At 42.8% G+C, this 14,802-nt stretch overlaps 1 protein-coding gene across 3 annotated transcripts in view; it reads right to left on the reverse strand.

The window, feature by feature from the left end:
* Positions 1-14,802, reverse strand: part of LOC112256034 (mitogen-activated protein kinase kinase kinase kinase 4) — a 117,840-nt gene that overhangs the window by 90,152 nt on the left and 12,886 nt on the right. For all 3 annotated transcript variants that reach the window (XM_024428973.2, XM_042325887.1, XM_042325886.1), the window contains exon 3: positions 2,322-2,378. In XM_024428973.2, coding sequence (XP_024284741.2) covers positions 2,322-2,378 — 57 coding nt within the window. The remainder of the gene's footprint in view (positions 1-2,321; positions 2,379-14,802) is intronic.

Genomic DNA, 14,802 nt, shown 5'->3' on the forward strand with positions numbered 1-14,802 from the left:
AAGGGAGGGCTCATATAGCGTAGCATGTCTTTGGTGTGGAGATAGAAAATACAGCTTCCCCTTAAGAAGCAGTAGTGTGTGTTAGGGGCCTAGACGGGATTTGTTTTGTGTGTGAAGCCTTGGAAAAGCATGATGACACACGTATGCATTGCATTTCCATTCCCAGGGTTTTTCATAGTGTAGTATAGTCAACGGACTGCAACATGACACTGTCTTTCCTGCCAGGAAAACCACAACACCCCCACAGAATATTAGAGATTTGCTTTGACTTGGTTAAACATTTACTGTTGACTTGTTCATTCCAGATTTACAGGGGCTGATAGCTTGTCTGGTTTGTTTAACAATAACGAAAATAATTACAGGATTATAAATGTGTTGTTTTCTGTACCAATACACAGACTTAACAACCAATACACAGACTTAACAACCCGTACACACCAGAAATAGACTGCCATATAATAAAATGAGGGAATTTATCTTCTCTATAACTTTTCCCTGAACGGTAGCAGTACAACAGAAGAGGTTTAAATGGGGAACCAGGCAGTTTCTCTCTCTATTCTCGCCTCACAAAAGGCCTCCCTGCTCCTGTCTCCTGACCCCAAGAGACACAGCAGCTCCATTCAACATAGGCATTTGACCACTCATAGAGCTGAGTAATCTCTCTTAAAGAATGCTACCTCTCTATCCTGGAAAGGGAGACAACCACTTATCTTAACTGAACCTTCCTTTCCCTTTAAATCAAACCAGGAACAAGAGGAGAGGAAATTCCTACTAGGAAAGGACCCGGCACAGACGCTCTCTGCACAGGACAATGTCTCAATCCCCAGGAGGGTTTGAGGCGAGTGACCGGGACGCGACTGGGGCCTGGGTCTGGGCTGAGGCCAGGCAGCCTGAATAGTGGGAGGTAATGGAGGGGGAGCGAGGGAAGGGGAGTGAGGGTGAGGGATGGGAGGTTTTGGATATGTAGGGAGGGATGTGTCTGTACCACAACTGGCCGTGATTGGGAGTACCATAGGTCGGCGCACAAATGGTCCGGCCTCGTCCGTCATTGTAAATAAGAATTTGTTCTTAACTGACTTGCCTAGTTAAATAAAAAATTAAAAAATTAAAATCCCTTACGTGTTAGGACGATACAACACATATAATATCAGTGTCACGCCTTGGTCTTAGTATTTTGTGTTTTCTTTAATTATTTGTTCAGGCCAGGGTGTGACATGGGTTTATTGTGTTGTCGTATTGGGGTTTTTGTAGGCATTGGGATTGTGGCTGATTAGGGGTGTGTCTAGCATAGGCTTGGCTGCCTGAGGCGGTTCTCAATCAGAGTCAGGTGATTCTCGTTGTCTCTGATTGGGAACCATATTTAGGTAGCCTGGGTTTCACTGTGTATTTTGTGGGTGATTGTTCCTGTCTCTGTGTAGTGTTCACCAGATAGGCTGTAATTAGATTTTCACATTTTGTTTGTTGTTTTTGTATTTATTTAGTTATTTCATGTATCGCTATTTTTTCATTAAAGAACATGAGTAACCACCACGCTGCATTTTGGTCCGACTCTCCTTCAACAGACGAACGCCGTTACAATCAGCAAGCAATGCAAGGCTTATCTTTTTAAAACACAGATATTGAATAACTTAATATCAGTTTTAATGTTATGTATTGATGAATATACATTTGAAACTGTGTCTTATATTCTCTATTGAGTGAGTAGTGAAATAATAATTTGTTATCATGCAGTGTGTTGAACTTAAGTCACTCTAGGACAAACATCATTTCAGATTGCACTGCAGAGACTGTCTGATGCTGTTTATCCTTCCTCAACTGTCAAAACTCTGATCTTAGTTTAAAATGTGCCTCAGAAGATGTAATTAAATCTTTGGCCATGTACACTTTGTGCTATTGTAATAAGGCTCTTCTTTGTTCTCGTTGCAGGCCAGGAGGGCCAACTCAATCAAGTACGTAGTGTCATCACCAGGTAGCTTTATTGCCCTGAGGGAATGAGATGATTGAACTTTCCCTGAACAAACATGGCTCCCAGTGTTCTCACCTCCTGAATGACAGCTCAGGATATAATAACCTTTGGTGCGCTGTGTTAACTGGGCCTCATTTGCATTTCTAAAATAAAACACATCCTTTGAAGGGAAACTCTGATCTGAGTTTGATGTGATGAAACCTTTGGGGTCCCCTCCTCAGCCCCTCCTTGCCTCTTTGACTTGGCATAGCGGCAGTCACAAGGCTGTGGCCCTCCCTGCATACAGCGTTTCTCTGTGGCTTTGACGGGCAGGGAGGAAGGGACGGAGACAGGAACCAGGAAGTAGCCATCTTACCTCTGTCACGTCCATGACCTTGATAGCAGCCAGCTGTCCTGTCTTCACATGTCGACCCTATTGAGACACAAGGACAGTTAGGGGCACAGTTAGGGACAGAATAGCCATCGGCCGCCACTGATAGCTGAGACAATCAAGGACCCTCAGAGAGTTGAGTAAATTTGGTATTGTGACCCTAGAAGTAAAATAAGGTATTTAGTGCATAGTCATTTAGGCTAATTGCATAAACAATATGCAGTAGTTAAGGTTATTGTTGAGAAAATACCTCAATTTTATGAAAAATACTTTTTATGATAAACACTCATTCATTACAGGGCAACAACCACACTAGTAACCACAACGGAAAGTCTAGTGTCTAAGACAATGTCTACCAGTCAGTTGAGGTGAATTGAGAGAGAGGAAAATGTATATATTTCTCCAACTGAGTATGGTGGCTGCGTCCATTTGAGCAGAAAAAGAGGGAAAGAGAGGTAGAAGAGTAGTGCTACGTAAAAATATTAAATGTGTTGGAACCTGAGGAGCAGAAAAGTAGGTACAGCAACTGTTATTTGTGAAAAGTTTGCAGAGAAAATGGAACAAGGGCTGAGCCGAGGCAGTACGTCTCACTAGACTGAACCCCATTGTTTGTTTATTTGAAAAATGGCTCATATCATCAACACAATTTACTGTTGTCTGCAGAATATCATGTACATATGGAAAGATTGAGTAGCTTGAAAATACCACAAAAAGCTGTTATCCACCTCAGAACCCACCCATCAAATGCATATGAGTTAATATCCTATTTCCAAATCAGTAGTGCAGCGAGGGCCAATCAGATGGGACAATTACATAATCAATACAATGCATTTAGCTGCCTCTCATGAACCAATAAGAGGCTTCTGTAACACTCTCCCTGACTGCAGCCATCTCGTCACAGCGCAGTGAGCTTAGGCAGATTAATGTTAGTCCGTCGCACTTTACTGTTATTTTGAGAATGAATTTGCCATTTTGACAGGTGCCATATATTTGAGTTTCTTATGCAGTGGAGTGAATGTAATGACTGTGGTTTTGTATTCTCCTCATGACAACAGACTATAGTCAAACCAAGAGAGCTCTTATCATCCAGTATATGACAGCGCAGTTTTGCTCTAGATGCTAGAATAATTTATCCTCCAGGAGAGAGGAATGATCCTGACCTTTCATATGTGACTATGCTCACCGACAGAATGTGACACGACTGCTCATCTGTAATACAGCGCATTTGTAGAAGATGGAGATAATTTAGAACAAGCTTAGTAGCTAGTTTCCCATGTTACAGCCTGGCAATGCTGCTGTACAAAAAAAAAACAATACATTATTTTAAAAAACATTCACTCAGCACAGGTTAAAATCACACATTCATGGATATGTACATTTATAACAACCAAGCAGTTTATTGGAGACAGGACAACTGTGACCAACATCCCTTTAACAAAATAAGAGGACAGAATGCAGAAGCATATGTGTCTCTTTTGCCTCAGTGGATTTACACAACAACAAAAAATCTTACTTTGTCTTTATGGATTACCTGTCTAACCATTTTACATGTACACAAGGAGATCAAAGACTACCAATGCATTCAGTTGTATCCAGGAAGGCAATTTCACACAGCTATACCAGGTGTGGACTATTCACTTCACCACAACACCACTATGCTTTCACAAGTCTGATGTATTTGACCTTATTAACAAAAATGGAGAATGAGTGAAAATGCACGAGGAGAGAGAACACTTTTAATTCCCAAGATTCTCTATAATAAGGATATTGGAGATTTAGCTATCCATTATCTAGATACAAGCTACCCATCTTAAGCAGAGTTCTAATTCAACCTTGAAAACCCTGAACACATCAGGGATAACCTAAAGAGAGTATCTCCATTGGTAGCTTGCCAGGATTGCTCCAATATATCCCAATGGCAATTGACAAGACACCCACTCATTCCATAAACGCAAGCTTGGGGAAAGGCATCAATCACATAGTATTGTGCAGCTGCACTGTTACACAATATGCAAGTCTACGTAACCGCAGTCTTGCACATCCATAGAAATGGGGGATCCTTACTCACTCACATATCGATCCACAGATTGGCTTGAACTAAAACCCTAGACTGGGTACAGTATTACTGCTACACACCCAGAAAAAAGGGTTCCAAAAGGGTTCTTCAGCTGTCCCCACAGGAAAACCTTTTTTGGTTACAGGTAGAAGAACACTTTTGGGTTTCAGGTAGAACCCTTTTAGGTTCCATGTATAGTATATCACAAAAGTGAGTACACCCCTCACATTTTTGTAAATATTTGAGTATATCTTTTCATGTGACAACACTGAAGAAATGACACTTTGCTACATTGTAAAGTAGTGAGTGTACAGCTTGTATAATAGTGTAAATTTGCTCTCGCCTCAAAATAACTCAACACACAGCCATTAATGTCTAAACAGCTGGCAACAAAAGTGAGTACACCCCTAAGTGAAAATGTCCAAATTGGGCCCAATTAGCCATTTTCCCTCCCCGGTGTCATGTGACTCGTTAGTGTTACATGGTCTCAGGTGTGAATGGGGAGCAGGTGTGTTAAATATGGTGTCATCGCTCTCACACTCCCTCATACTGACTGGTCACTGGAAGTTCAACATGGCATCTCATGGCAAAGAACTCTCTGAGGATCTGAAAAAAATAATTGTTGCTCTACATAAAGATGGCCTGGGCTATAAGAAGATTGCCAAGAGCCTGAAACTGAGCTACAGCACGGTGGCCAAGACCATACAGCGGTTTAACTGGACAGGTTCCACTCAGAACAGGCCTCGCCATGGTCGACCAATGAAGTTGAGTGCAAGTGCTCAGCGTCATATCCAGAGGTTGTCTTTGGGAAATAGACGTATGAGTGTTGCCAGCATTGCTGCAGAGTTTGAAGGGGTGGGAGGTCAGCCTGTCAGTGCTCAGACCATACGCCGTACACTGCATCAAATTGGTCTGCATGGCTGTCGTCCCAGAAGGAAGCCTCTTCTAAAGATGATGCACAAGAAAGCCCGCAAACAGTTTGCTGAAGACAAGCAGACTAAGGACATGGATTACTGGAACCATGTCCTGTGGTCTGATGAGACCAAGATAAACTTATTTGGTTCAGATGGTGTCAAGCGTGTGTGGCGGCAACCAGGTGAGGAGTACAAAGACAAGTGTGTCTTGCTTACAGTCAAGCATGGTGGTGGGAGTGTCATGGTCTGGGGCTGTATGAGTGCTGCCGGCACTGGGGAGCTACAGTTCATTGAGGGAACCATGCAGAGCATGATCCCCTCCCTTCGGAGACTGGGCCGCAGGGCAGTATTTCAACATGATAACGACCCCAAACACACCTCCAAGACGACCACTGCCTTGCTAAAGAAGCTGAGGGTAAAGGTGATGGACTGGCCAAGCATGTCTCCAGACCTAAACCCTATTGAGCATCTGTGGGGCATCCTCAAACGGAAGGTAGTAGAGGAGTGCAAGGTCTCTAACTTTCACCAGCTCCGTGATGTCGTCATGGAGGAGTGGAAGAGGACTCCAGTGGCAACCTATGAAGCTCTGGTGAACTCCATACCCAAGAGCGTTAAGGCAGTGCTGGAAAATGATGGTGGCCACACAAAATATTGAGACTTTGGGCCCAATTTGGACATTTTCACTTAAGGGTGTACTCACTTTTGTTGCCAGCATTTTAGACAATGGCTGTGTGTTGAGTTATTTTGAGGGGACAGCAAATTTACACTGTTATACAAGCTGTACACTCACTACTTTACATTGTAGCAAAGTGTCATTTCTTCAATGTTGTCACATGAAAAGATATACTCAAAAATCTATAAAAATGTGAGGGGTGTACTCACTTTTGTGATATACTGTATATCTGGAACTAAAAAAGGTTCTTCAAAGGATTCTCCTATGGGGACATCACAATAACCCTTTTATGTTCTAGGTAGTATCTTTTTTTGTAAGAGTGTACTGTACATGTTGCAATAAAATATTAAAAAAACAAGCAAAAAGCAGTGCCTTTGAGAATAAGCATGTGTATTGCTATTTGCTATTATTATCTGCCCACGTTATCTATACGTACAGAACCAGTCAAAAGTTTAGACACACCTACTCAGCTTCACCTGGGATGCATTTCAATTAACAGGTGTGCCTTGTTAAAAGTTAATTTGTGGAATTTCTTTCCTTCTTAATGCGTTTGAGCCAAATAGTTGTGTTGTGACAAGGTAGGGGTGGTATACAGAAGATAGCTCTATTTGGTAAAAGACCAAGTCCATATTATGGCAAGAACAGCTCAAATAAGCAAAGAGCAACGACAGTCCATTATTACTTTAAGATATGATGGTCAGTCAATGCAGGAAATTTAAACTTTGTATGTTTCTTCAAGTGCAGTAGCAAAAACCATCAAGCGCTTTGATGAAACTGGCTCTCATGAGGACCGCCACAGGAAGGGAAGGCCCAGAGGGTAAGATCATTAGAGTTAACTGCACCTCATATTGCAGCACAAATAAATGCTCCACAGAGTTCAAGTAACAGACACATCTCTACATCAATTGTTCAGAGGAGACTGCGTTAATCACAGACAGTGTATTGCTGCAAAGAAGACACTACTAAAGGACACCAATAAGAAGAAGAGACTTCCTTGGGCCAAGAAACACGAGCAATAGACATTAGAAATATGAAATATGTCCTGGTCTGATGAGTCTAAATTTGAGATCCGCTGTGTCTCTGTGAAATGCAGAGTAGGAGAATGGATGATCTCAGCATGTGTGGTTCCCACCATGAAGCATGGAGGAAGAGGTGTGATGGTGTGGGGATGCTTTGCTGGTGATACTGTCTGTGATTTATTTAGAATTCAAGGCACACTTAAACAGCATGGCTACCACAGCATTATGTTTGTGCTGCATCAAATAACCTGGCCTGCACAATCCCCTGACATTTAACCCAATTGAGATGGTTTGGGTTGGACCGTAGAGTGAAGGAAAAGCAGCCAACAAGTGCTCAGCATATGTGGGAACTCCTTCAAGACTGTTGGAAAAGCATTCCTCATGAAGCTGGTTGAGAGAATACCAAGAGTGTGCAAAGCTGTCATCAAGGCAAATGGTATATTTGGATCTGTTTAACAGTTTTTTTCATTACTACATAATTCCATGTGTTATTTGATTCCATATGTGATTACATATACAATTAACACACTGCCCTTTCCCACCTGGACAAAAGGAACACCTATGTGAGAATGCTGTTCATTGACTACAACTCAGCTTTCAACACCAGAGTGCCCACAAAGCTCATCCCTAAGCTAAGGACCTTGGGACTAAACACCTCCCTCTGCAACTGTATCCTGGACTTCCTGACAGGCCACCCCCAGGTGGTAAGGGTAGGCAACAACACGTCTGCCACGCTGATCCTCAACACTGGAGCCCCTCAGCGGTGTGTGCTTAGTCCCCTCCTGTACTCCCTGTTCACCCACAACTGCATGGCCAAACACGACTCCAACACCATCATTACGTTTGCTGACGACACAACAGTGGTAGGCCTGATCACCGACAATGATGAGACAGCCTATAGGGAGGCGGTCAGAGACCAGGCAGTGTGGTGCCAGGACAACAACCTCTCCCTCAATGTGAGCAGGACAAAGGAGTTGATTGTGGACTTCAGGAAAAGGAGAGCCGAATATGCCCCCATTAACATCGACAGAGCTGTAGTAGAGCGGGTTGAGAGTTCCAAGTTCCTTGGTGTCCACATCACCAATGAACTATCATGGTCCAAACACACCAAGACAGTCGTAAAGAGGCCACGACAACACCTTTTCCATGCTACAGCGAGTAGTGCGTATGCCCAGTACATCGCTGGAGCCAAACTTCCTGCCATCCAGGACCTATATACCAGGCGGTGTCAGAGGAAAGACCCAAAAATTGTCAAAGACTCCAGTCACTCAAGTCATAGACTGTTCTTTCTGCTACCGCACGGCAAGCGGTACCGGAGCGCCAAGTCTAGGACCAAAAGGCTCCATAAGCTTCTACCACAAAGCCATGAGGCTGCTGAACAAATAATCAAATGGCCACTCTGACTATTTACATTAACACCCCCCCATTTATTTTTTTACACTGTTACTACCAGCTGACTAACCTGTACCCCCGCACATTGACTCCGTACAAGTACCCCCTGTATATAGCCTCGTTATTGTTATTTTATTGTGTTTTAATAATTTTTTACTTTATTTTATTTGGTAAATATTTTCTTAACTCTTTCTTGAACTGCACTGTTGGTTTTAAGGGCTTGTAAGTAAGCATTTCACAGGCGGATGTGACAAATAAAGTTTGATTTGATTTCATAGTTTGGATGTCTTCACTATTATTCTACAATGTAGAAAATAATCAAATGAAAGAAAAACCCTTGATTGAATAGGTGTATCCTAATGTTTGAATGGTACTATAATGTAGGACATCAATATGAGTAGAGACTAGAGTGTTTGGCGGTTGGGCAGACAGCAGCAGGCCACACCATGTGAACAGAACTCTGAATTAGACACTCAGCACCAGGTTCAATCAGGATGTGGGCCAGGGTTCCCCACGAGCACAGGCAGGAGTTAAAATGGCCACAGCTTCCTGTGCCAGAACAGCAGAGTGAGAGAGCAAGCACACATGGAAAATAACAAGACCTCATCTAATCGAATTGGATTAAAATCTGATTCTCTTTTACAATAACAATGGGCTGAAAACTGTTGGGCCAATGACCATATACAAACAATAGAGTTCTGGGCAAATCAGATTTTTAACAAATGTTTTACAAAATTTCAAATGTCTATTTCTTCTGTTAAAAATATATTAGTCACGAGGCAATGTGGCACATTCTTGCTTTGACCAAAATTATTCTTAAACGTTTAGGCTGGCTATGTTCCATTGCCACAGGCTATTTTCAAAGGGAAACACAATTGAAGTTAGTTAATAAACAGGGGGAAATGCTTTTGGTGGCCAGACAATTCACCAGTTGTGGGCAAGCAATGCAAGGTAGAATATATATATTTCTACAATATACAGATGTAGGATCTTAATTTGATCACTTTTTTGTTGCTGAGAATTTTACTGCACCGCAGGAAGTGTACACTTGTAGTGTATTTGAGTTTTTAAGTCTTCTTAAAGTTTGTAATTTCCACTTGGAAAATTCTTGACTTGATTTGCCCTAACGAAAATATGTATCAGCCACTACAAAAATGTCCATTCATATTAATCACCATAATATTTAACATTTCCTGTTTATGCAGGATTATTTTCTTGCTTGCAAACTGGCTCAAATTAAGATCCTACATCTGTAGGGGAATAATTCCTAGTGTTAGTGAGATATGAGACATTGAGACCTTGAACATGCATAACATACAGTTGGACAATAGTTATAGGTCTCACTCTCACGGAATCACTGCAGAAGTAGCAGATCATTTGATTTCCCATTTCAAAATGCTTATTTTAGTGTGCCAGCAAATCCTTTGAATAACATGTCAGACTAACATGTTCAAAAACAATACATGTACTTATTAATGTTGTAAATATGTTGTAAAAATGATTTCCCCAAAGTCATTATTATTTGACAGATAATGAGTGCAAGCATGTGCACATGATCCAAAGCAGGCCATAAAGAGACTGCGTGAGAGAGGTGAGAGCACATTCCTCCTGCTGATCAAAGGAGAGGAGAGAGAAAAGAGCAAACTGTCCACTAATCAGCCCGAGGCTCAAACCCCTACAACCTCTTCAGCATTTCACACAGCACACAGTGAGCCTGCTCTCTCTGAAACACATTCAATTTGTGGGGGGGAGGCATTGCAAAAATCACATTCTCCATTCTAATAAAGAGACACTCAAGTCAGAGTTTCCCCGGGGATTTTTTTTGAGCAGTGTATGGGGTTGGGGTAGTGGTAGTGGGTGTGGCCAATGGCGTGCTCTCCAACCTACAATTTTAGAGGCCATTCTCTTGGCCACAGATACAAAGATTTTATGTTTTAAAGCTACAATATGTAACTTTATGGGAGACATGACCAAATTCACATAGAAATGTAAGTTATAGATTTTTAATTCCGTTGAAAGCAAGTTTAGGAATCAGTAGATCTGTTCTATGTGTGCTATTTCTATGCTTCCCATTCTGAAGTTACGTTTTTGAGTCTTCCTTTCGGTTTTGTACACCAGCTTCAAACAGCGGTTTAGATGATACAATGATTCTCTACACAATGACACCTTATTTTGTCACATAAACTGAAATTAGGCAAACTATAACCAGGAAAATGGTAGAGCAACTTCTGCATAGTCCTTCTTTAAAACTAATTTCCTGCAATTCTACACATGAGAAAATATTACAGTTTTAAAGCTACACTATATATACAAAAGTATGTGACACCCCTTCAAATTAGTGGATTCGGCCATTTCAGCCACACCCATTTCTGACAGGTGTGTAAAATCGAGCACACAGCCATGCAATCTCCACAGACAAACATTGGCATTAGAATGGCCTTACTGAAGAACTCAATGAATTTCAACGTGGCACTGTCATAGGATGCCACCTTTCCAACAAGTCAATTCTTCAAATTTCTGCCCTGCTGGAGCTGCCCCGGTCAAATCAAATTTTATTGGTCACATACACATGGTTAGCAGATGTTAATGTGAGTTCACGATCATTTCCTTTGTTTTGTTGACGTTGAATGAGAGGTTATTTTCCTGACACCATACTCCGAGGGCCCTCACCTCCTCCCTGTAGGCTGTCTCATCGTTGTTGGTAATCAAGCCTACCACTGTAGTGTCATCTGCAAACTTGATGATTGAGTTGGAGGCGTGCGTGCCCACACAGACATTGGTGAACAGGGAGTATAGGAGAGGGCTGAGAATGCACCCTTGTGGGGCCCCAGTGTTGAGGATCAGCCGGGTGGAGATGTTGTTTCCTACCTTCAGCACCTGGGGGCGGCCCATCAGAAAGTCCAGGACCCAGTTGCACAGGGCGGGGTCGAGACCCAGGGTCTCAAGCTTAATGATGAGTTTGGAGGGTACTATGGTGTTAAATGCTAAGCTGTAGTCAATGAACTGCAATCTTCCATAGATATTCCTCTTGTCCAAATGGGATTGGGCAGTGTGCAGTGTGATGGCGATTGCATCGTCTGTGGACCTATTGGGCGGTAAGCAAATTGGAGTGGGTCTAGGGTATCAGGTAGGGTGGAGGTGATATGATCCTTGACTAGTCTCTCAAAGCACTTCATGATGACAGAAGTGAGTGCTACAGGGGCGATAGTCATTTAGTTCAGTTACCTTAGCTTTCTTGGGAACAGGAACAATGGTGGCCAACTTGAAGCATGTGGGGACAGCAGACTGAGATAGGGATTGATTGAATATGTCCGTAAACACACCAGCCAGCTGGTCTGCGCATGCTCTGAGGACGCGGCTAGGGATGCCGTCTGGCCCGGCAGCCCTGCGAGGGTTAACACGTTTATATGTATTACTCACGTCGTCCATGGAGAAGGAGAGCCCACAGACTTTGGTAGCGGGCCATTTCGGTGGCACTGTATTGTCTATTGTCCTCAAAGCGTGCAAAGAAGTTGTTTAATTTGTCTGGGAGCAAGACGTCTGCGATGCGATGGTTTTCTTTTTGTAATCCGTGATTGTCTGTAGACCCTGCCACATACGTCTCGTGTTTGAGCCGTTGAATTGCGACTCTACTTTGTCTCTATACTGACACTTTGCTTGTTTGATTGCCTTGCAGAGGGAATACCTACACTGTTTGTATTTGGTCATGTTTCCAGTCGCCTTGCCATGATTAAATGCAGTGGTTCGCACTTTCAGTTTTACGTGAATGCTGCCATCAATCCACGGTTTCTGATTAGGGAAGGTTTTAATAGTCACAGTGGGTACAACATCTCCAATGCACTTCCTAATAAACTCACTCACAGAGTCAGCGTATACGTCGATGTTATTGTCTGAGGCTACCCGGAACATATCCCAGTCCACGTGATTGAAGCAATCTTGAAGCATGGATCCAATTGATCAGACCAGCTTTGGACAGACCTAAGCATGGGCGCTTCCTGTTTTAGTTTCTGCCTATAGGAGGGGAGCAACAAGATGGAGTCATGGTCAGATTTGCCGAAGGGAGGGCCCGGGAGGGCCGTGTATGCATCACAGAGGTTAGAATAGCAGAAGTCCAGTGTTTTGCTCGAGCGGGTACAACAATCAATGTGCTGGTAGAATATAGGTAGCCTTGTTATCAAATTAGCTTTGTTAAAGTCCTCAGCTACAATAAATGCAGCCTCAGGATATATGGTTTCCAGTTTACATAGTCCAGTGTAGTTCTTTCAGGCCGTCAAGGTATCTGATGGGGGAGAGCCATGTTTCCGTGAAACAGAGAATGTTACAATCTCTGATGCCCTAATTTCATCCACCTTTTTGTCTAGAGACTGTATATTGGCGAGAAATATGCTCGGAAGCGGTGGATGGTGTGCTCACCTTCTAAGTCTGACCAGGAGGCCACTCCGTCAGCCTCTCCTGTGGCGACGACGTTGTTTTGGGTCGGCCTCTGGGATTAGATCCAATGTCCAGGGTGGAGGTCCGAACAAAGGATCTGCTTCGGGAAAGTGGTATTCCTGGTCGTAATGTTGGTAAATTGATGTCGCTCTTATATCCAATAGTTCTTCCCGTCTGTATGTAATAACACTCTAGATTTTCTGGGCTAACAATGTAAGAAATCATACATAAAAAACGAATTACTGCGTATCGTTTCCTAAGGATGTGAAGCGAGGCGACAATCTCTGTCTGTGCCATCTTGCATCATGCAAGATGGCAACTGTAAGAGCTGTTATTATGAAGAGGAAACATCTAGGAGCAACAACAGCTCAGCTCTGAAGTGGTAGGCCACACAAGCTCAGAGAATGGGATCACAGAGTGCTGAAGCGCATAGTCCGTGAAAAATCATCTGTCCTCGGTTGCAACACTTCCAAACTGCCTCTAGAAGCAACGTCAGCACAATAACTGTTCGTTGGGAGCTTCATAAAATGGGTTTCCATGTCTAAGCAGGCGCACACAAGCCTAAGATCAACATGCTCATTGCGAAGTGTCGGCTGGAGTGGTGTAAAGCTCGGCGCCATTGGACTCTGGAGCAGTGGAAACGTGTTCTCTGGAGTGATGATTTCACTCTTCACCATCTGGTAGTCTGTCGGACTAATCTGGGTTAGGGGGATGCCAGGAGAACACTACCAGCCCCAATGCATAGTGCCAACTATAACATTTGGTGGAGGAGGAATAATGGTCTGGGGCCTTTTTTGGGGCTAGGCCCCTTAGTTCCAGTGAAGGGAAATCTTAACACTACAGCACATTTGTGGCAACATTTTGGGGAAGGCCCAAATGATCTAATCTCATGCAATGAACCTCTCATCACAATACACTTCTTATCCACACCTTAGTAGTGTTGATAGAAGTGCCACTGCCTTTCTTCTGAAGGCAATCTGCATTTTCTCATTCACTACTTCATGTTTTTCTGCCTGCCATTAGATACAATGTGATAGGGGGAGAGAGGGGCTTCACAGTATGGTTAGGGAATAATGAGGAAATACCCTTTTGGACAGAAATAGCTCAGCGAGGGACCGACTGCCCTCTCCACACCTCCCACTGAGGGCAGGGTCTAGGGGTTATTACCCACTACTAGGGTTGGGCAGTATCCAGATTTTCATACCATCATACCATTTCTGTACAATACTGGGGAATGCGATATTACTGGAAGTGCACACAAGGGGTGCTATAAAAAAAATATATATACAGTTGAAGTTGGAAGTTTACATATGCTTAGGTTGGAGTCATTAAAACTAGTTTTTCCACCACTCCATACATTTCTTTTTAACAAACTATAGGTTTGGCAAGTGGGTTAGGACATCTACTTCGTGCATGACACAAGTAAGTTTTCCAACAATTGTTTACAGACAGATTATTTCACTGTATCACAACTCCAGTGGGTCAGAAGTTAACATACACTAAGTTGACTGTACCTTTAAACAGCTTGGAAAATTCTACAAAATGATGTCATGGCTTTAGAAGATTCTGATAGGCTAATTGACATAATTTGAGTCAATTGGAGGTGTACCTGTGGATATATTTCAAGGCCTACCTTCAAACTCAGGGCCTCTTTGCTTGACATTTTGGGAAAATCAAAAGAAATCAGCCAAGACCTCAGAATTATTTTTAGACCTCCACAAGTCTGGTTCATCCTTGGGAGCAATTTCCAAATGCCTGAAGGTACCACATTCATCAGTACAAACAATAGTAGGAAAGGGCCAAAATTCACCCAACCTATTGTGAGAAGCGTGTGGAAGGCTACCCGAAACATTTGACCCAAGTTAGATCATTTGAAGGCAATGCTACCAAATACTAATTGAGTGTATGTAAACTTCTGACCCACTGGGAATGTGATGAAAGAAATAAAAGCTGAAATAATGTCACATTCGTTGATTACATA

Source organism: Oncorhynchus tshawytscha, linkage group LG08, assembly GCF_018296145.1.
Source record: "Oncorhynchus tshawytscha isolate Ot180627B linkage group LG08, Otsh_v2.0, whole genome shotgun sequence".
NCBI classification, from domain to species: domain Eukaryota; kingdom Metazoa; phylum Chordata; class Actinopteri; order Salmoniformes; family Salmonidae; genus Oncorhynchus; species Oncorhynchus tshawytscha.